The sequence below is a fragment of the Thamnophis elegans genome, chromosome 8, assembly GCF_009769535.1.
Source record: "Thamnophis elegans isolate rThaEle1 chromosome 8, rThaEle1.pri, whole genome shotgun sequence".
Classification (NCBI taxonomy): domain Eukaryota; kingdom Metazoa; phylum Chordata; class Lepidosauria; order Squamata; family Colubridae; genus Thamnophis; species Thamnophis elegans.
The window spans coordinates 2,033,456-2,056,446 of record NC_045548.1 but is presented as its reverse complement, the minus strand read 5'-3'; the positions used below and the strand labels follow the sequence as shown (position 1 = coordinate 2,056,446).

General features: G+C 41.9%; 1 protein-coding gene across 3 annotated transcripts in view; it reads left to right on the top strand.

The window, feature by feature from the left end:
- RNF152 (ring finger protein 152) overlaps positions 1 to 20,451 on the top strand; it is a 42,187-nt gene extending 21,736 nt beyond the window's left edge. For all 3 annotated transcript variants that reach the window (XM_032222383.1, XM_032222380.1, XM_032222381.1), the window contains one exon: positions 18,755 to 20,451. In XM_032222383.1, the coding sequence (XP_032078274.1) occupies positions 18,910 to 19,521 (612 nt within the window). In that variant the 5' untranslated portion in view covers positions 18,755 to 18,909 and the 3' untranslated portion in view covers positions 19,522 to 20,451. The remainder of the gene's footprint in view (positions 1 to 18,754) is intronic.
- The last annotated feature ends 2,540 nt before the right edge of the window (positions 20,452 to 22,991 follow it).

Sequence of the window (22,991 nt, the reverse complement as noted above, 5' to 3'; positions counted from 1 at the left end):
AGAATTGATGGTATGTTTTCATAGGGGATTGCTCCTTTAAAAAAAGCACTTTAAAGAGCGAAGATCAATGCATGGTATGCCAATTTAAAAGTTAAACAGTAATAGGCTCTCTAGAACTCATTCTGATTTTGAGATTGAGATTTAATTTATTTGTATGCCGCCCTTCTCCGGGAGGGACTCAGGGCGGCGAACAACTCAAAAGGGGAAAAGGGGACACAAACACAATACACGTAGTTAAAATACACAAGAGTCATACAGCCATACAAGTCGAGAGGGGAGGGGAACTCATCAACCCCAGGCCTGCCGGCACAGCCAGGTTTTGACGGCTTTCCGGAAGGCCTGGAGAGAGGTGAGGGTCCGAATCTCCACAGGGAGTTCATTCCAAAGGGCCGGAGCTGCTACAGAGAAGGCCCTCCTCCGGGTAGTAGCCAGGTGGCATTGGCTGGTGGACGGAACCCGGAGGAGGCCGACCCTGTGCGATCTAACGGGTCTATGGGAGGTAATTGGCAGCAGGCGGTCTCTCAAGTACCCAGATCCAATACCATGAAGGGCTTTATAAGTTACGACTAGCACTTTGAAGCGTATCCGGAGACTGATCGGTAGCCAGTGCAGCTCGCGGAGGATAGGTGTGATGTGGGTGTACCGAGGTGCACCCACAATCGCTCGCGCGGCTGCGTTCTGGATGAGTTGAAGTCTCTGAATACTCTTCAAAGGCTGCCCCATGTAGAGCGCATTGCAGTAGTGAGTAGTGCACTACTCAGTAGTGAGTAGTGATTTATGGAGCTGAGACCTACACAAATTCAAGAATTGAATTGAGTTGATGCTAATGCAGGCCGAATTGTAGATTGATTGATTTTTTGTTTTCAGTCCACTGATATTGTTAGATTTGGGCATCCTGCCTCCTAGTAGAGATTCAATGCCCAGAGAAGGGTACTAAAGAGACTTGGCACCACATTGAAATGTATTGGTACTGAATAATCTGCCTGTTCCCTTTAAGGTCTAGGAACCTTAAAAGACCTCAAGGTCAAGCCTACTCTCTAAAAAGAGAATAAACCTTTATCTCTTGAGAATGAGGCAGACTGAAATGAGTTAAGGAGACAGACAATTTCAACTGAAATATAGAATTGCTGAGCTACAATTTGAAGCATGAATTAACTTCTGAAAATTGGTGATGAAGGACAAGTCCACTTATATCCTGCTGCAGAGGTCAAATAATTTACATTTAGGGAAACTCACCTGCATTTGTAATGAACAGTTATACAAGTAGTCCTCAACTTGCGACGACAATTGAGCCCCAGATTTCTGTTGCCCAATGAAACATTTGTTAAGTGAGTTTTGCCCCATTTTGTGACCTTTGTTCAGTGAATTACTGCAGTTGTTAAGTTAGTAGCATGGTTGTTAAGTGAATAGAGCCGAAGTGGCACAGTGGTTAAATGCAGTACTGCAGGCCACTTCAGCTGACTGTTATCTGCAGTTCAGCGGTTCAAATCTCACCGGCTCAAGGTCGACTCAGCCTTCCATCCTTCAGAGGTGGGTGAAATGAGGACCCAGACTGTGGGGGCGATATGCTGACTCTGTAAACCGCTTAGAGAGGGCTGAAAGCCCTATGAAGCGGTATATAAGTCTTATTGCTATTGCTATTGCTAATCTGGCTTCCTCGTTGATTTTGCTTGTCAGAAAAATCACATAGAAGGTGATCACGTGACTTTGGGACATTGCTACTATCATAAATATGACACAATTGCCAAGCATCAGAATTTTAATCATGGGAGCAAGGGGATGCTTCAACGACAGTAAGTGTGAAAAATGGTCGTAAGTCACTTTTTCAGTGATGTCGTTACTTTGAACTCTTGTAAGTGGGGGAGTACTGATACTGTCCCCTTTCCAATGGTTAGTTAAATGACATGTAGGGATATAGATCAGTGTTTCTCAACCTTAGCAACTTGAAGATGTCTGGACTTTAAACTCCCAGAATTCCCCAGCCAGCATTTGCTGGCTGGGAAATTCTGGGACTTGAAGTCCAGACATCTTCAAGTTGCCAAGGTTGAGAAACACTGATATAGACAGTTCAAAGGAGAGCTTTATTCTAACCTAATTTTACTACTCTAAAAGTAAAATTTTATGAGAAACAGTGCAAAATATTATTTTTTTGTGGTTTATTTTTAAAGACGATGGCATCGTTTGTTTTATCATGTAAATTCTGCAAATACTGCATGCAGCACTGCTGCCATGGATTAGTGTGGAAGTTCTGTTTTGCAATCCTGTGTTTTTCACAGCATCCTGCACAATATGGATTGGTTTATGCACAATTTCTTTCTCCCAGTACAAATAGTTGAGCCTTTCATTTTTGTTGCTAGCACAAAGGTGTCTTTTTGATGCATGTGTTCCAGGCACGCTACACATACCAAGATTTTGCTTTGGCTGCTTTTTTCTGCAAAGCCACTGCTTTTAGTTCTGGCTACGGTTTACCCGTTTAAAAATAAGAATGAAAAATGCATTGACACCGATGCTTAACACAGCACTATTGATTTATTAGCAGCGGTGTTTACCTTATTTTTCATTTTTTCTGGCACAGCCTGCTTACTGGTTGAAATCCTTCCTTACTGTAGATTGGTTCAAAAGAAAAAACCTGTTTGAAGCATTTTTTTTTACAGTTGGTTAAAGTTGACCTGCTTCCTGTTTTAAAGATTTCTTTTTTTCCCCACCAGGCACCACACACTGGATGGGGAAGTTGGATCTTTCACAAAAATGTGCCTTAGCACATCTGTCCAAATTCATTTATTTTCAGGGCAGCCACAATTGCACATCTGGCACCACTTGATGTAAGAGAAAAGGAGTTGAAAATATATGGTGCATTGCAAACATAGGAAATACAGCTTCTGACCACAATTGACCCCAAAATTTCTGTTGTTAAGTGAGACCTTCTTGCCGCAGTTGTTAAGTGAATCACTGCAGTCGATAAGCTAGTAACCCGGTTGTTAAGTGAATCTAGTTTCCACATTGACTTGGCTTATCAGAAAGTCATAAAAGGTGATCACATGACCCCCCGGGACACAGCAACCGTCATAAGTATGAACCAGTTGCCAAGCATCTGAATTTTGATCACAATGGTCCTAGGGATGCTGCAAAGGTGGTAACCGAAAAACGGTCATAAGTCACTTTTTTCAGTGCCGTTGTAACTTCGAGCAGTCACTAAATGAACTGTTGTAAGTTGAGGACTACCTGTAAATGTTTAAAGTGAATGATGGAACCAGGCTGGGCAACAAATGGGCCAGGATGTAGTATTAAGATCCCAAGGTTTCAGGTTTGATGAAAAGATTTTCCAGATTTCCAAGTTCCACAGTTAAAGTTTATTAATAACACCACCACGATTCACTTCTCTTTGTACTGGTTAAAGGAAAGAAGTCTGAACTATGGAGCAGTGGTGGGATTCAAAAAATCTAACAACCGGTTCTCTGCCCCTAATGACCATCTGGGTAGGTGGGGCTCGCTGGTCATGTGACTGGGTGGGCGTGGCCAACTCAAGGTCACTCAGGTCGATGGGCGCTTCGCCTTAGCTGTTACAATGGTAATAAGGGTTAACCGGAGAGGCAGTTTCTGTAAGCAGGGCAATAAAGATTAGGCTAGAAACAACACCAGGATGTTTCCTTCCTGCCTTCCTTACAGGGTTAGCCCTGGAAAGTGGGGAAAAAAATAAAATAAGATTTCTTCCAACAACCGGTTCTCCGAACTGCTTAGAAAGTTAACAACCGGTTCTCCCGAATAGGTGCGAACCGGCTGAATTCTATGCAGCCATAGAATTCCATGCGTAAGGCCTGTGAGCTTGAAACAATATTGTGTGTTCAGAATGATTCTGACTGACGGAATTTGGAATCCTAGTAAATCACGCTAGCAATAGCATTTAGGCTTATATATTGGTAAATATTACTTCACCAGGCTCTCTGGGCAGTTTACAATATAGAAGCATTATTGACATATCACCCGCGACCATATTGGCTCTCATTTTACCGATCTTGGAAGAGTGAAGAAAGGCTGAGACAACTTTAAGCCTCCGTCAGGATCGAACTCCAGACGTCGGGAAGCATTTGCCTGCAATATTGCACTTTTAACCACTGTGTAAACTACTGTAAACTGTAAACACTATGTAAATCACTGTAAAGGAAATCTAACAATAGGGATGTCTGAATTGTTCTCACATTAAAAGAGCCGAGGTGGCGCAGTGGTTGGGGTGCAGTACTGCAGGCCACTTCAGCTGACTGCTATCTGCAGTTCGGCGGTTCTAATCTCACCGGCTCAAGGTTGACTCAGCCTTCCATCCTTCCGAGGTGGGTGAAATGAGGACCCGGATTGTTGTTGGGGGCGATATGCTGACTCTGTAAACCGCTTAGAGAGGGCTGAAAGCCCTATGAAGCGGTATATAAGTCTAACTGCTATTGCTATCTGCAGTTCAACGGTTCAAGTCTCACTGGCTCAAGGTTGACTCAGCCTTCCATCCTTCCGAGGTGGGTGAAATGAGGACCCGGATTGTTGTTGGGGGCGATATGCTGACTCTGTAAACCGCTTAGAGAGGGCTGAAAGCCCTATGAAGCGGTATATAAGTCTAACGGCTATTGCTACTGCTACATGGAGAATATTGGAGGTGGGTGGTGGATTGCCATTAAAAAGACTTACTCGACACACATTTCATTTTACATTGCCCCTGTAATATATTTCTTTGCGTGGTTGACTTGGGTGGGTTTTAGTAATAGATTTGTCTGGGAAACACGCAGTAAATGTAAGTTTCGAGTCCCATTTTTTTTTCTACACGTGAAAGCAGTTCAAAGCAGAGAGCTTGGGGATTTTTTTTTTTTGGGATTTGTCTCCAGTCAAGACCAATTGACTTCATGAAATGCGCTTCACTCAATTACGCCCCCCCCCCCGCAATTCGGACTGGCAGCTTTTCCAGTTCTCGGAGGCCCAGCTCTTGGGATTTGAGCGGCAAATGCCAGAAGTGTTTTAATACCATTGGTCCTTGCAGAGAACTCGAAGCGGACAAGGCCGTGTTCAAGCAGCACTGGTTTATTGGAAGCAGATTGTTGCTCTTCGGCCCGGCAGTTTGTGATTGCTGTACAATTTGAGAGATACGGGCAGAAGGTTTTCTTCAGCTAATGGAAACACGGACGACAGTTTTGTGAAGAAGTCGGAAGCCAGTAAAGAATCTTTTCTATCATTTCCACAGCACTATCAGCAACTCCGCGCTGCTCCTTCGCTTAGTCTGTTATCCTTGGCATCTTTGGGGTTTTACTCTTGCCTCTTTGGACTTTTCAACTCATCCTTACCTATTTCCAGATTCTTGCAAGAATGAGAAATTTGACTCCACGGAGTATTGAAACCTGACCCTGGTGTAATGATACCGTGGCACGACATAACCGCGAACGTCAAAAGCGCGCCGACAAAACCGCGCCGACAAAACCGCGGCGCTAAAACCGCGATGTCAAAAGCACGCCGACAAAACCGCGCCGACAAAACCGCGCCGCTAAAACCGCGATGTCAAAAGCGCGCCGACAACAGCGCGCTGACAACAGCGCGCCAACAGAAGCGCAATTTAAGTTAAGGTAAGGGTTAGGGTTAGGTTAAGGGTTAGGTTTAGGTTTAGGGTTAGGGTTAGGGTTAGGGTTAGGTTTAGGGTTATTTTTAGGGTTATGTTACAGCACGCTTCTGTCGGCGCGCTGTTGTCGGCGCGCTTCAGTGCTCATTCGTCTCCGCGGTTTTGACGGCGCGGTTTTGTCGCCGCGCTTTAGTCACACGCGCTTTTCTCATACACGCATTTGTGGTGGAACCTAATGATACAACTACAATCGAACAGGGATTGCTTTATTGGTTCATTGGATTTATTGGATTTGGATTTATTGGTTTTGCTTGCTTCATTTTTTGTTTTTTTCAGATACATGAGATAAATTTGGGTTACTGCAACGTGCCCTACATGGGACTGCCCTTGAAGGGCATTCAGAAGCTTCAACTGGTGCAGGACGCAGCTGGACAAGTAGTAAATGGTGCTGTTCACTTGGCACATTTCACACCATGATTCCACGAACTACATTAGTTGCCAGCAGGCTTCTAAGAACGCTGGCTGGGGAATTCTGGGAGTTGAAGTCCGGACATCTTCAAGTTGCCAAGGTTGAGAAACACTGATCTAAGGAGCTACCTTTTCCCAGTTGTTTCTGCCTCTCTAATCACATTTGGCAGGCTGGACATGCGCCATGTTCCATTGGCCAGTGTGTGACAGTGGGGCCCAGGGGGTTTGCGTTTTCTACCATTGCACTCGCCCTATGGAACATCCTCCATCCAGGCAGTAGCCTGCTGACTTTTCATAAGGTCCTAAACTCCTGGATATGTTGATTTATATAATTGAGCCAAGGTGGCGCAGTGGTTAGGGTGCAGTACTGCAGGCCACTTCAGCTGACTGTTATCTGCAGTTCAGCGGTTCAAATCTCACCGGCTCAAGGTTGACTCAGCCTTCCATCCTTCCGAGGTGGGTGAAATGAGGACCCAGACTGTTGGGGGCAATATGCTGACTCTGTAAACCGCTGAGAGAGGGCTGAAAGCTTGTAATTCCAAGTGTGTGAAGAGTCCTATTTTCTGGTGGGTTGACAACCAAACACTGGAACATCCTCCTTGACCACTGTGTGCATTTTAATTCTTGTATAGTGATTATTATGATGGCAATCTATTTTAATTTATTTTAAGATTGTTTGTTGCACAGAATCACTTGCTGAAATGAACAGCCATAGATATTGATTGATTGAATGAATGAATGAAAGAAAATAAATAAAATGAATGAAAAAAAATGCATTTGAACTTGGAAGGGGCCAACTCCTTCTCCCATTGCAAATAGAACCCAAAATATGGTACTCTATTCTCTTTCATATCCATTTTTCAAACCAAAGTTTTGATATTTCTCTAAGCCATGTTTTCGTAGCTCTCCCTAACGTGTCATTCTGCTAGTTAAATGGGACTATAAATTCTATACTGCAGAAATCTGGGACACCATTAGATGACAGCAAAAAGACATCTAGTTTAGTTTAGTTAGTTTAGTTTATTGGTCTTGTATGCCGCCCACTCCCGAAGGACTCCGGGCGGCTTACAATAAACAGGGGGATAAATAGACAAAACAACAATTTAAAATACACAACATTCATAGTTACCGTGTGGCTGGATACTTCAACAGCACCCCAGCCTGCTGGAGCAGCCAGGACTTGGTAGCTTTACGGAAGGCCGGGAGGGTGGTAAGGGTCCAGATCTCCACGGGGAGCTCATTCCAGAGGGCCGGAGCAGCAACAGAGAAGGCCCTCCCCCGGGAGGTCACCAGCCGACGTTGGCTGGCAGATGGAATCCGGAGGAGGCCTAGTCTGTGCGATCTAATCAGTCTATGGGAGGTAATTGGCAGGAGGCGGTCTCTCAGGTACCCAGGTCCAATGCCGTGTAGGGTTTTATAAGTAACGACTAGCATCTTGAAGCGAGTCCGGAGACCAGTGAGTAGGCAGTGCAGTTCGCGGAGGATAGGTGTAACGTGGGTGTACCTGGGTGCACCCACGATCACTCGCGCGGCTGCATTCTGGACTAGCTGAAGTCTTCGAACACTCTTCAAGGGCAGCCCCATGTAGAGCGCGTTACAGTAATCTATATCCTCCCCCCTCCCAATCTAATGACCGCTTGGATTTTAATCGCTGAGATCTGCCAGCCTAAATGGAGATTTATCAGAGGACTCTCAGAAAATAGAAAATTAGTTGCAGGAATGTGTTAAAACAAACATTTCACTTACACAAAAGCTTGGAGTCTGATTTCCGAGAGCAGTAATAGTAGTGCTGGTACTGCTAGTAGTAGTAGTAGTAGTAGTAGTAGTAGTAGTAGTAGTAGTAGTAATAGAAATTGCCTGGCTCAGTAAATCGCAGTTCTCCAGATATTTGGCTTGACCTGACAATATTTTCAGACATGACTTTTGAAATCCTCCATGCTCACTGAACTTGGTCGTGTTCCTGCAGACATTTCACTATCCTAGTTTGTCTATTGAAATCTACTCTATCGCAGTGGTGGGTTTAAAAAAAAATCGAACCTATTCTGTGGGTGTGGCCTCCTTTGTGGGAGTGGCTTGCCGGCCATGTGACCTGGTGGGAGTGGTTTGCCAGCCATGTGTTCTCTCTCTCTCTCAATGTCTCTCTCTCTCTCCTTCCTTTTGTCTCGCTGTCCCTTTTTTCTTTTTTTATTTCATCCCTCTCTCACTTTTTCTGTCTTTTTTTCTTTCTTTCTTCCTCTCTTTCTCTTTCTCTCGCTGTGTGAGTCTGTCTGTCTGTCTGCCTGTCTCTCTCTGTGTGTATGTGTGTGTCTGTCTTTGCCTCTTTCTCCCTCCCTCCCTCTGTGTGATTCTCTCTCTCTGTCTGTCTGTCTGTCTGTCTCTCTCTCTCTCTCTCTCTCTCTCTCTCTCTCTCTCTCTCTGTGTATCCTCCAGTGGTGGGTTTCAAAAATTTTTGGAACCTCTTCTGTAGGTGTGGCCTGTTTTCCGGGTCCACTGGTGGAACCTCTTCTAACCGGTTCGGTAGATTTGACGAACTGGTTCTACCAAATAGGTGCGAACTGGTAGGAACCCACCTGTACTCTATCGAGACATGACTTGGCTACACTAGAATCTTTATTGCAGGCAAGAGTGAAGCCTTAAAGTAAACATTTGACAGTGGTACAAAGAAGGCAGAACTTTTCTAGCTGTCTCTGATGCAAATTTTAAACGCTATAGACATTTTCTTTCCTTCCTTATGAGTTAACAGAAACCTGGCTTGTCTCTTGACGGCCTTAGGAGGCAGCTGAGAGTGTTTACATAATTCTCTCTAATTTGGGAATCACTGGTTCCACTGTGCTGGTCTCAGCCCTGACTATAATATCAAATCATTTCCTTAACAAATCAGGATAGAGTCGTTTTAGCAACTATGGTCATGGAAAAATTAACAAGAGTAGCAGGCAAATAAGCAGGACATTATTTGATCATTTCCATACATGGAGTTTGCCCTGCCACTCTTCCCCATCTCACAGTTTCTGCAATGAAGTGAACATCTCCAGATGTTCACCATCAACATGATAGCAAGCCTTCCATCTTCAACCTTCAATTCATCCATTTGCTTTTTCAGGGAAAGGCACAATGTCTCCTCAAAGTAGCCAGGAACTACTGGGAGAAACACCATGATGCTGTGGCATCAGTGGTGGGTTTCAAAAATCTTTCGAACCTACTCTGTGGGTGTGGCCTCCTTTGTGGGAGTGGCTTGCCAGCCATGTGACTCGGTGGGAGTGGCTTGCCGGCCATGTGTTTTGTTTGTTTTCTTTCTTTCTTTCTTTCTTTCTTTCTTTCTTTCTTTCTTTCTTTCTTTCTTTCTTTCCTTCCTTCCTTCCTTCCTTCCTTCCTTCCTTCCTTCCTTCCTTCCTTCCTTCTTTATTTCTCTCTCTCTCTCCTTCCTTTTGTCTCTCTGTCCCTTTTTTCTTTTTTTCTTTCATCTCTCTCTCACTTTTTCTTTCTTTCTTTTTTATTTTTTTCTTTCTTCCTTTCTTTCTCTTTCTCTCTCTGTGTGTGTCTGTGTGTGTGTGTGTGCATGTGTGTCAGTGGTGGGTTTCAAAAATGTTTGGAACCCCTTCTGTAGGTGTGGCCTGCTTTCCGGGTCCACTGGTGGAACCTCTTCTAACCGGTTTGGTAGATTTGACGAACCGGTTCTACCGAACTGGTGCGAACTGGTAGGAAACCCACCTCTGTGTGGCATCTTGGTTTCTGGGGCAGGAGAAGGCTAGATGAGACAGTGCCTCCAACTCCATATTGCAAAATTATTGATGCATTTTTTTTCTGGGGCAACAGCAACTAGCAAAGTTACTTGGTTCAACTTTATAAGACTTGGAAAAGCCCCATGCAGGAGTTTTTCCTTAGAATGAACAGGAAAATTTGCTTTTCTAATATGTAATAACATCATATGGTTATATGTCTCTGCATTTTATAATAGCGTACGTCTTACCATTGCATGGAACAACTATAATTAATTTCTGTAATAAGTTGGCCAGCTGAATGTATCCTGATTTTGTATGATTTCAGCTTGGTTATCTGGCAATCTGTGTGAAATGGTATGGGAGAATGACCTTGGGGCGATCTGTGTGTATTTATGTGTGCTGGGTGTATGTAAAGAGTTGCTGCTTAGGGTAAGATCAGATAAGAGAGGGCATAGCCTGCAGCTGCCTAATGGGCAGACAACGAAACTCAGAAAGGATCCTCCCTAAATTCCCAGACTGTATAAGAGGCGGCAGGAGATTTGTACTGCCAGATGTGCAAGATTCTATTAAGGAAGCCTTGCAATAAAGTAGAATTAGCTCATCTGTTTCTGTTTCTTGCCTGGTCTACCTGGGAAGACTGACGCTAGATTGGTAAGAAGAGATTTTGTAAAGTAATTTATTTTAACTGAAATTGCTTCATTGGGCAGAGTATCTGTGAAGAGAGTACTAAAATTGGATGTTGACTGAGAAGGCAAGGAGGATTGCAGGAAACTTTTCCCTTTTGCCCATAAAATAGTAAAGTTTGAAGATTCCTATCTAGTCATGTCTTAGTCCAGTGGTTGGTGCTCATCATTGTTTCTCACTGAGCGAGCCAGCATTGTTCGAAGACATTTCCGTGGTCATGTTGTTAGCATGACCATATGTTGAGATGCACAGAATGGCAATCCTCTTGCATTTAGCAATAGCAATAGCACTTAGACTTATACAGCGCTTCATAATGCTTTGCAACACTCTCTAAGCAGTTTATAAAGCCAGCGTATTATCCCCAACAATCTGAGTCCTAATTTTACCAACTTCAGAGAGATGAAAGGGAAGATGAAAACTTGAACCAGTCAGGATCAAACTGCTGGCAGTAGGCAGAGTTAGCCTGCAATATTACATTTAACCCCTGCACCACCACCATGCTTTCAAACTGCTAGGGGGCAAGTAACGACAGCTCACCCTTTCATGCGGCATTTGGGTCTTGAACCCAGGTTATCAGCTTTCCATCTGACAAGCTCCCCCATATTTTTATGGGTGCTGAGCCATCGCACCCATAAAAATATCTATTAAATGAAGGATAGAATACAGGGTATGAAAAATGTCTTGCTTTCTTAAAAAGAGTGTTTTCAAAATATATTAAGACATAGCGTCCTCCCCCCAATGATTGTGGCACACTTTAATAATAATAAAGCATAAGTAAAAAAATAATAGGAGGAGAGTGATATGATTTAAAAAAATGGCATGTAAAACTTTAGCAAAGCAAATGAAAAACTTGGTAACTTTGTTGAAAAACCAAAACCAAATAATACTTTTGGCTGCTGTTCGAAGAATAGAAAAGCTGATACCCTACCAATTTCCCCTCCTCTCTCTCTCTCTCATAGCATTTGCAGATTTCATTTCCACAAGATTCAAATGAAAAGTGAAAGTAGACCTTTATTTTAAGATGATATCAATAATCAGCAGTAGCTAAACCTTTACAGGGCTCATATTTGGGTTTTGGATTATTTGGTCAGGAAAACTGCATATATGAAGATGTCCAAGAGACTATAGATCTCTATCTAGCCAATTTATTAAACAATGTTGGGATTCAGTTAGCTTTCTAAATAGCTGAAGTACTATTGAAATAGTACTTGCGAAATAATCCGCTTTGGGATGGCATTAGATATATGTTGTACAAAGTGGTTCAAACTTTGATTAGTATTATTAGTATTTAGTAATAGTTAGTATTTAGTAACAGGTAGTATTGTACCTACGATTTCCAACCCAGAATACCCTCATGACAGGAACTATCTTTAATTCTGTTGAAAATGGTTGAATACCTAAGGAAATTAGACCAAATTAGACCCTTCTCTCTTCATGCATAGGTCATCCATCAGGGTGAAGACATGAGACCTGAAGTCAAATTTAAATTAAATTTATCCGAGAGGGGGTTCAGTTCTACACCAACTCCTTTCGCAAGCTTATTTATTGAATAAATATTTGTTTATTTTTTCGTATTTTACCTTTCGGCCTATAGGGATCTAGATGTCTGTGGCCTTACTGATAGCTATTGCAAATTCCTAGTTTCAAGGCCACTTTCTTGAGAAGAGACTAGCTAGTACCTGCAGTTTTGATGGTTATGGCTTACCAACAAGTAACACTCTCTCCTGAGTGTGTTTCAGTGGTGGGATTCAGCCGGTTCGCACCTATCCGGGAGAACCGGTTGGTAACTTTCTAAGTAGTTCAGAGAACCGATTGTTGGAAGAAATCTCATTTTGTTTTTTCCCCACTTTACAGGGCTAATCCTGTAAGGAAGGCAGGAAGGAAACATTCTGCTGTTGTTTCTAGCCTAATCTTTATTGACCTGCTTACAGAAACTGCCTCTCCGGTGAACCCTTATGACATTGTCACAGCTAAGGCGAAGCGCCCGTTGACCTGAGTGACATTGAGTTGACCACACCCACCCAGTCACATGACCACTGAGCCCCACCTACCCACATGGTCATTAGGGCAGAGAACTGGTTGTTAAATTATTTGAATCCCACCACTGGTGTGTTTGCTGACAACTTCTTAGAGCTAAACAAGAGAAAATATTTTATTAGAAAGAAAAGCTCTTATTGGCATTTGAGAATAGCATGCTGGTGATATTCTTGTTCTTCAATACAGCTGTGTAGAATTTGATTTAAAAAGTAATACCAATCCCTAATGTTCTGTTGACACCTGTGCTCAACTATCTACTTTTAAGTTTTTAAGTTCATTTTGTTCCTCCTTAAATGACTGGTGGGCCTTCTATAGGACACAAGTGGCTGTTTAATTTACACACCATCAAAAAGACAGATGTCTCCCAACAGTTAGAAAACATGGGCTATTAATATCCCCAAGTAAAAAAAGTGATAGTAATTTCCTTCTTATGCCTTTTGCAAGTGCAAAATGGTGTGGAAGCTGTATCATCAGAAACTCTAAATTGTCCTGTCTACTTACTTTAGACAAATGACTTAAGATGCTCCAAAAGTTGAAATCTCATCCCTATCTCTCTGTCCTTATGCATTTGTTTGAAAAGTCCACATGTACCTATGTAAGTTATTTGAGTTGTTAAAGAGAAGCAAACAGTGCACAAAACACACTTGCTTGGTAATTTTCCACAGGTTAGTGTCTAGCCACAGGTTTTACAGACCTTGTGAAAGTGTCCGAGACACCTTTATAGCAGAAGGGTAGGAATTGTAAATTAATTTGTGAAGACTCAAACATATGCATCCTGTTTATATTTTAATGCATTTCATTCCGGCAGTAAATTTCTCTAGTGCAGCCCCGAACTGTTCCTTTTTCCTGTTTTCTGCCCCCCACCCTCCACCCTGCTCCACGGTCTTAGGGCAGCAAGCACTGCCATATTTAAATCATGCATAGTGTGTAATGGTTTCTAAGGAAGCTTTAATGTATTGGAGGAGTTTGCATCTTGAAACTTCCTTGGTAAAGGAAGCAGTCTCTTTCACCAGACCAGTAGGCACGCTGTGAAGAATTGCATTTACATTTCAAGAACAATGTCACTTTTTAAAAAGTTTTTATTTTACACATATAAACACATCAACAAGAACACATCATCAGTTTCTTTGCAGTTAAGTGTTTTCCCTTTCTATAATTAGCTATTTATAACCAAATATTGTTTATCTCTAATGTGCCATATATACATACAATTCCAGGTAAACATTCACATGATTATGCTTTTTCTTTGCCAATCTTATACTATTGTTATTCCCTTTAAGAGATTATAGAGTACAGTTTGGGTTGTATTATTTACCATCCCAAGCATCTATTGTGACATCACCTTATTTTCTCTTTCTTTTCTTTCCTCTCTCCCTTCCTTCTTTACTTCCTTCCTACCTCCTCTCCTTCCCCTTCTTTCTTCCCTCACCTCTCTCCTACTCTTACCTTCTCTCTTCTACTCTCTCTCCTTCTCTTTTTTCTCCCTCCCTCCCTCCGCTCCTTCTCTTACTCTCCCTTCTACCCACCTTTCCTTACCTCTTTCTTCTTCCCTTACCTCTCCTCCACTCTTCCTCTTCCTTTCCTACCATCTCTCCTTCTCTTTCTCTCCCTTCCATCCTAGTTACAAGCTTGAGCTTAACCTTGCCAAATAGTGTGTATAAATGAATACCCTTGTCCAGAGTTTGCAACTTCAGGAGTCATGGGGGACTTTGCTAAGCAGTGTCTTTCACTAGACCAGCAGGCATGCTGTGAAGAATTGCATTTACATTTCAGGAACAATGTCACTTTCAATCATCGTTTTTTTTTTTCCTTAAAGAAAATTAGCTTAAACTAATTTGTGATCCCCCCCCTTTACTCCTTTCTGCTGTTAATGCACCTCTTTCTCTTCCTTGGAGACTTTTGCCCGTGGTTTTTTCATACACCATTAGCTTTTATTAACATTAGTAGATATAGCTCAGCCTGCAGAGCTTTCAGCCGCTATGAAATCTGCACTAACCAAGGATATTAATCATGATTCTGATTGTCTCTGTCTTTTGGTCTCACTTGAGCGTCAATGCCTTCCAGCCTTTCTCTCTTCCTACTCTTCGTCCTTTAAGAGTTCTAAAGATATCCCTGACTGTCTTTCTCAGTTCTCCCAGTCAGCAATATTTTCTTGGCTGTCATCAGATAGTCCAAAGTACTAACGACAAAACAGTGTTTTTTGACTGCTGCTGAAGTCAGCTATATGCCCTCATACAAGATCTGAACAAATTTGTGCACAACGTCTTTGCAAGCACAAACCGCAGATGTGGTTGGCGCTATTGATGGGGCGAATATCCTGGATTTTTCCAAGTATTGGGTTGTGTGTGAATGTGTGGCTTACACGAGTCTCCCCGAAATGGGTACCTCTAGGTGTATTCAGGCTTCTGATGTGATAGGTCTTCTGGAAGTTGCCATGCCAACACATCTGGGAGTGCTAGATTTGGGGAAACTAGACCAAGTTGTAATCTCGGTGCATACAAATTAAGATGCAGTGGATGTAAGTTCAAATCCATTTTAACCTTTGTACAGCAGCTATTTCTCAGCCTAAACGAACCAGAAAAGTATTGATGTTATGACGTGCACATGTGAGTATGTATTCGTCTGTGTGTTTGTGTGTATGCATTCTCAGTTTGAGCAGGGTTCAGATAAAAAGTACTATCTGTACTTTAACTCAGGCTTTATATAATCCGTGGCACGACATAACCGCAAAAGTCAAAAGCGCGCCGACAACACCGCGGCGCTGAAACCGCGATGTCAAAAGCGCGCCGACAACAGCGCGCCGACAGAAGCGCGATTTAACTTAAGGTAAGGTTTAGGGTTAGGTTTAGGGTTAGGTTTAGGGTTAGGTTTAGGGTTAGGTTTAGGGTTAGGTTTAGGGTTAGGTTTAGGGTTAGGTTTAGGGTTAGGTTTAGGGTTAGGTTTAGGGTTAGGTTTAGGGTTAGGTTTAGGGTTAGGTTTAGGGTTAGGTTTAGGGTTAGGTTTAGGGTTAGGTTTAGGGTTATTTTTAGGGTTATGTTACAGCGTGCTGTTGTCGGCGCGCTGTTGTCGGCGCGCTGTTGTCGGCGCGCTGTTGTCGTGCGGTTTTGACGGCGCGGTTTTGTCACCGCGCTTTAGTGACACGCGCTTTAGTCGACCGCGGTTTTGTGGTGGAACCATATAATCAAAGGTCACTTGGTTCGCCATCTGATTTCCACAGTACACAACTTCACTAGCACTGAAAATGTTACCCAGTTTGCAAGAAATCCCTGCAAGAAATAAAAACCCCCAACTGGTTATATATCTGAATCCATACTGCAAAACTTGAAGACAATCAGGATCTCCCCTCTTCTTGCACTTTTCTCTGAAGAAAAACCGCTTTATCTATTGCAAAGGAAAGCTTCGAAAGGCACCGAAATGTTATTAAAGGTTGAATTTAAAATAACTTTTAAGTCTGCAGTTCCCAAAGTTTGTGCCATGACATCCCAGGGTGCCGCAGCAAACTCACACGGATGTAACAGTGTATTTTTAATTTTACCCCATGTGAACTACTTAGCTTGAAGTAGTACATATTTTTTTGCCTAGGGGTGAAAAAAAATTCACGAGACATTCAGGGCACAGGACAATCAAGACGTGAGAACCTTTGCTCTATGTGTTTTATTGAAATTATATATTAATAATTTCAATCCATTTTAAAGTATCTCTTAAGATAGTGGTTTATAGTATTTGGTAGTATTATATATGTGTGCATACATACAAAATGTGCATACTCATGAATAAACACACACATACAGAGCTAATCTACATATTTATTTACTTTTGCTGCTTAGGACTTACCTCTATATACTGCTCCAATCTAGGGGTAGCGAGCTAGGCTACAAACGCACTGAAATTATGCTAAATTTGCCATGCCTTTTGGCCCCTGGCACATGAAACACCATACCAGGGATTTGATAGAGACTGTTTTTTTATTTATCTTTATTCTAAGATTCTTAAATTAATTTATATCTCTCAGTCTTGGCAGAGCCATTGAAAGACAAACAGACAAAATTAAAATGGTATTAAAGTAACCTATTAAAAGGAGACGCTAAAAGACACAGAATACACAAATACACAAAGAGATAAATGAATGGTGGATAACTACTTTTTTTTTTACATGAGTCCATTGTCAAACGCCTCTAGTACCAAAACCCAAATTAGAATCTTTTGACCTAATGTATTTGCAAGCTGTTTTAAAAGGAAGATGCTATCCTCCTGCCTTTTCTTTCATTCTTGTTGCCTGGAATCCATTCTGTTGGCTTAGTATGCCAACTATTTAGATATAACCTGTATTTCTGTTTTGTAATGTTTGTAACATTTTTTGTACATCACTTCTTTCCCGTGTGTGTGTGTGGTGTGTGTGTGTGTGGTGTGTGGTGTGTACATTCACGCCATCTTTTCCAAAAGAACCAGAATCACCTTGGTGTTCACTTAGTAATGGTTATCTCAGCTTTTTCATGTCTTGGTTTTGTGTTTTATTGTAGATCTACTGTAGTGGACTGATGAAAACAGCGTCATGTAGATTTGAATAGAAGCGGGGAACGAATGTAAGGCATAGCAACAGTTGTAGTAGCAATAGCAATAGCAGTTAGACTTATATACCGCTTCATAGGGCTTTCAGCCCTCTCTAAGCGGTTTACAGAGTCAGCATATCGCCCCCAACAACAATCCGGGTCCTCATTTCACCCACCTCGGAAGGATGGGAGGCTGAGTCAACCTTGAGCCGGTGAGATTTGAACAGCCGAACTGCAGAACTGCAGTCAGCTGAAGTAGCCTGCAGTGCTGCATTTAATCACTGCGCCACCTCGGCTCTAGTAACCAGAGAATAGTTTGGGATAGATGTTAGCATCCCTCAAATCCTGATCACATCGCCACAGGGAAAAAAAACACAGACAAAAAACCAGATCTACTGTATAACTCAAAGTGTTTGACCCGCAATACTTTTTATGTAAACCTCCCAGAGTCTGTTCAGTAGTAAGATGGGGAGTGTGTAACTTTGATTAACAAAAATAAATAATCTGGATCAGGCCTATGGTTGCCGTAAACGGCCACACTGCTTCATTCGTCACACCCAAAAATTGAGGTTGAAATCTCTCCTCTATTCTAACGCTGGAAAACTCTACCAACAATCTAAGCGTAGAGTTGAGCTGCTGGGAGTTGTGGTACAATTCAGACATATAAAGCTTGTGATGTTCTGGAAGAGTTGCCTGTTTGGTCTATTACTATTACTTAACTACTTCCCATATTGCTACCAACAGTGGGGGGTTCCCCATTTGACTTGTATGGTGCACAAGTTACGTCTCCATAGCATTTCCCAAACAAAAAATAAAGAGAGAAGTTAAATAGAATTGGCACGACTGTGATGCTCTTTTTATTCGATTATTATCTAAAGAGAAAAGAATGCAATGATCAGAAAGAAAGGGGAAAAAATTATGAAACTGTCCAGAGTATCATTCTATTAAAGTCCTGCTTTAGAAGATAACATAAAGGATTAGCTCAACTCCATGATCATAACCACAGAGCTGCTGGTTTCACTGCCCAAGGATTCCTTTTGCAAATACAGGTGTTGCATAAACCAATATGTTGCTGTATTTATTGAACATGCAAGCTCTTCTTGCATAAGTTTTGGTGCTGTATCCAAACACATGCGGTACCTAGCTAAACCATTTGGGATACAATTCCCAGAATATCTAGCAAGCCATGCCAAAGAAAGAGAATGGAGAACGCTGTTCTAATCCATTTCAGCGAGCTCTTACGCTATACGTAAGGTGTACTCCGTATATGGGGATGCTACAGAAGATCATTCAATGCATATATCGAATGACATGTGATAACTTGCAACGTAATGACTGAGAAGTTGCTTGAATGTTTCTTACTCCACTTGTATCATTCAGGACTTTGTTAGCAAACTATGAAGCTTCTCAAGCTCGTAATAATTAATCACTCTTCTCCTCTCTTTTTCCTGCAAGCAAAAAGTATTTTTTGTTACTGGCTGAATACACATGGAGATTCAGGCACTAGCTTGAGAGGTTTTCTTTAAAGGTCTTTACTTGGCTGCAGCCTGCATTTTTTGTTTTTAAATGATTGCTGTTGTTGTGACACTGCTTAAGGGAGTCTCAAGTTGAGAAGCCCTTTCTGTTCCTCTGCATTCATAAATCTCTTCCTCCCTCTGGTATTTTAATTGATCTTTATGATTCATTCTCATTATTTTTCCTCCCCTCAGATGCTGATGGACCTCCAGTCAGATGCTTCCTTCTAGACTTCATACCTTCATTTGTTTGGTAGCAGAATACAAAATAGTCATTGTGGGAGCTCCAGGCACCAGAAAACGGACTGGACTGCAAGTCAGCGTGATACCTTTTCAATAGTTGGGTAACCATGGAGAGTCTATCCCAGGACATCCTGCTGGAGTGTCAGATTTGTTTCAATTACTACAGCCCACGGAGGAGACCCAAGTTATTGGACTGTAAGCATACTTGTTGCTCTGTTTGCCTTCAGCAGATGAGGACCAGCCAGAAGGACCTGAGGTGTCCGTGGTGCCGAGGTGTCACTAAACTCCCACCTGGCTTCTCCGTCTCCCAGTTGCCAGATGATCCGGAAGTCGTTGCCGTGATCGCAATACCCCACACTTCAGAGCACACTCCAGTCTTCATCAAACTTCCTAGCAACGGGTGTTACATGTTGCCCTTGCCCATCTCCAAAGAGAGGTCTCTATTGCCTGGAGACATTGGCTGTCGTCTCTTGCCAAGCGGCCAACAGAAGTCTCTCACTGTGGTCACTATCCCAGCCGAGCAGCAACCGCTGCAGGCTGGGGCGCCGCAGGTGACCGGGGAGGAGGAGCAAGACCAGAGGGGCATTGTGAAAAGCTCCACCTGGTCAGGGGTTTGCACTGTCATCCTGGTGGCCTGTGTCCTAGTTTTCCTTCTTGGTATTGTCCTCCACAACATGTCGTGCATCTCCAAACGTTTCACTGTGATCTCCTGCGGCTGAAAGAAGGCTGCAGCAAGGCTCCTCTTGTGAGCTAGATTTAGGGGTTTGGGAGGGTGGTACTGATGGTGACGGGAGGCCAGGAGGCGAAATGCTGTCACATGGACTGAATCGTTGATGCCAGGCAAGCTGATTGACAGTCCAGAGTCAGCTGTAAAAAGTAGGACAGCAAGACCCGCTAATAGAATGTGAGGCCTATCCGGTGCTTCTCCGCTGGCGATGATATGGAAGAAGACTGCATGCATACCCAACTTAACAAATGATCTGTAATCTATAATGATTTCATCATGTTATGAGATTAAAGATGTCTATTTAGCTGGTTCTACTGTACAGGTCACGATCTCTCCCTTTCTTTCTCTCTCTCTCTCTCTTCAGAGTAGTTGATTTACAAATGAAAATGCTGTATGTTCAAGTAGAATTAAAACATTGGAATGAAGGCAGTTCAATCTACCCAGTGTTTTCCAGACATAGCAAAAATGTAATTCTCTCTCTCTTTATTTTATTTTTTTTTCAATAGCAGCAGGGAAAATTATGAAATGTAATCATTTAGGCCAGGAGGACTTTTTTTTTGTATCTTTCAAATTGCACATTCATGAAAGTGGTTTTAAAAATTTGTCCCGCAGGTATAGAAAGGGAACATTTTTTTAAAATATCGAAAATCTTCTAGATGTAATATATGTGTACGTTTCTGCTCATTCTATTTTCTTCTGTAGTTTAAATAATTTTGTTTGTTTTGGTTTTTTAAAAAAAAAAATTGAAATGAGACCATAATAGCAATAAAGGAAGTTAGGAAGGATATCTAGATCTCTGGCCCAAATGATTGTCTCTGTGTTCTTCTGTCAAACGCTACTTGAATATGTAATTTCTCAACATGGTTCTTCACATGGATATATGATTCAGAAATAGCAGAGATCGTGTTATCCAAGAGAGAATATGTTTACCGAAATAGCAAAATTAATGATTTTTATTAAAGTTCCTTATCCTCTGGAATACAAGTTTGAGTTACCTTATCAAAGGAGATATAACACAATAGGTATGTTTGTAGATGCTTATTTATTATTGCAGCTATGAGATATTGGTGGGCATTATGGATGTAATGCAAAATAGATAAAGCTATATTGTGCTGTCCCTTATAAGGAAAGGCTTTTATAATGTGAAAATGTTGCCATTACAAAAGTAGATAAGTCAAATGAATGATAATCCAACTGAAGCTAAACCATGTAGGTTTCCCTTAGGCACTATTTAAATGTTCATATTGACAAGTATTACCAGGATGAATTCTCTTCTACAGGTATTGGACAATATTATTGTAACATGCTCTACATGGGGCTACCCTTGAAAAGCGTTCGGAGACTGCAGTTAGTTCAGAATGTGGCCGTGCGTGCGATATTGGGTGCACCGAGGTACACCCACGTTACACCTGTCCTGCGTGAGCTGCACTGGCTACCAATTGGTCTCCGGACTCAATTCAAGGTGTTGGTTATTACCTTTAAAGCCCTACATGGCTTAGGGCCAGCATACCTTCGAGACCACCTGCTGCCACATACCTCCCAGTGGCCAGTAAGATCCCACAGATTGGGCCTCCTTCAGATGCCGTCAGCCAGACAGTGTCGGCTGGCGGGGCCCCGGAGGAGAGCCTTCTCTGTGGCTGCTCCGACTCTCTGGAACCAGCTACCCCCAGAGATCCGGACCATACCCACTCTCATGGCCTTCAGGAAAGCTGTAAAAACCTGCCTGTTCTGGCAGGCCTGGGACTGTTGACCTCACGGAGGACAGGTGTAACATGGGTGTACCTCGGCACACCCGACTAGAATGAATGTATGAGGGTGTTTGTTGTTTTTAAATTTTCTTTTATCGTTATGTGTTTTTTCTTATATTTTTTGTAAGCTGCCCGGAGTCCTTCGGGACTGGGCGACATATAAATATATTTAATAAATAAATAATAAATAATTAGGAAAGGGTTTGTGTTCGTAGCAGTAAGGAAGGAAAGTCTGAAACTCCCATTAAAAAGTTTGGTTTTAATATTGAAGGGAAAGCATGAAACCTGTATTGATAGCAGTTTAGCTGCTGAGTCAGGCCATCTGGAACCAAGGATGGCTGTTTATCATGTGCTCAAAGAAACTCTACTAGCTTGTCCGTTTTTTCAGGAAACATTGCTCATTATCTCAAGATGTTCAAGAAAAGGCATGCTGATTTTAGTGTGATCACTCCAACTGAGGCAAGTTGGGAAGCTGCCAGAGAAAACAGCTAGTTAACTAAGGGACACCGAGGGCTTGGAGCTCCAAAAGAGACATAGGGAGACACCAAGAAGTAAAAAAATATGGAGGTGCTTTTATCCTTTCCCTTAACCTCCATTTTTGCCTATCATATAGTAAGCTTTGAACACATTCCCCATTTTCTTCAGATGAGTATAATAAGGACTGGACATAGCTATTTCTTCACCAATGATAGAAAGCATCTGTTTTTCACAATTTTCATTTCTCCATGATACGTTCTTCACTTGATCGGTCCTCACATCCCTCTATTTCTACTTTTAATGGTGCCCTATGTAGAGCATTGGTTTTGGTAGGGTTTTCAGGAGGCAGAATCTAACACAGTTAATAGATATCAGGAATTGAAAAGTTAATGAACTGTGTCCCCATGGAGATGCATATGAACTTGTATTCCTAATTCATAAAGTGCCATTATGCTTCATGAGGTTCATTTTGAACTGCTAATAATAGGTTGAAAGACAACCATTTTTAATCTAAATGCTTGTCTACGCATTTGACTCAAGGCTGGGCTGGGTAAGAAACAATTATAATTATTTACTATACTTACTATAATTACTATTTATTCTTCATTTTTAAGAATTCAACCAAAGAAGACAACACATAATAAATCCTGTAAAAGATGTGTGTGTGTATGTATGTATGTATGTATGTGTATGTATGTATGTATGTATGTATACATACATACATACACGCACACACACACACACACACACACATATATATATATATGTCTTTAACAATCAAAGTGTGTGGATTACAGCTCAACTGCTAAAAATTAAAATAAGTGGAGATGAGAATAAAATTAAGGGAAATGTAACTTCTGTCCATAACTTAGATTAAAAAACAGAATGAGTAGTGAGCATCCTATTTACCTTGAATTGGACTTTGGCAACGGTGCTTGTTTTATATTTCATGTTTGAAATTGGCCACATAAACTAAGCACTTGTGGATATCAAACAATACAGTCTACCTTGACTTGGCTTTGGCCAAAGTCTAAAGTTTTGATTGAAAAGGAGTATGTCTCACTTGTAACTATGGTGAGCTTCCCTGAAAACACAACAGCCTTCGTGTTTAAGACCTGTGAGTGTTTGGCTAAGTTTGGCTTCAATGTGAATCTGAAGAATTGTGGAAGAACTCAAGATGAATTGTCTTTAGGGGTGAGACTAGATGTAATCCTCAACTTAACAACAGTTCATTGAG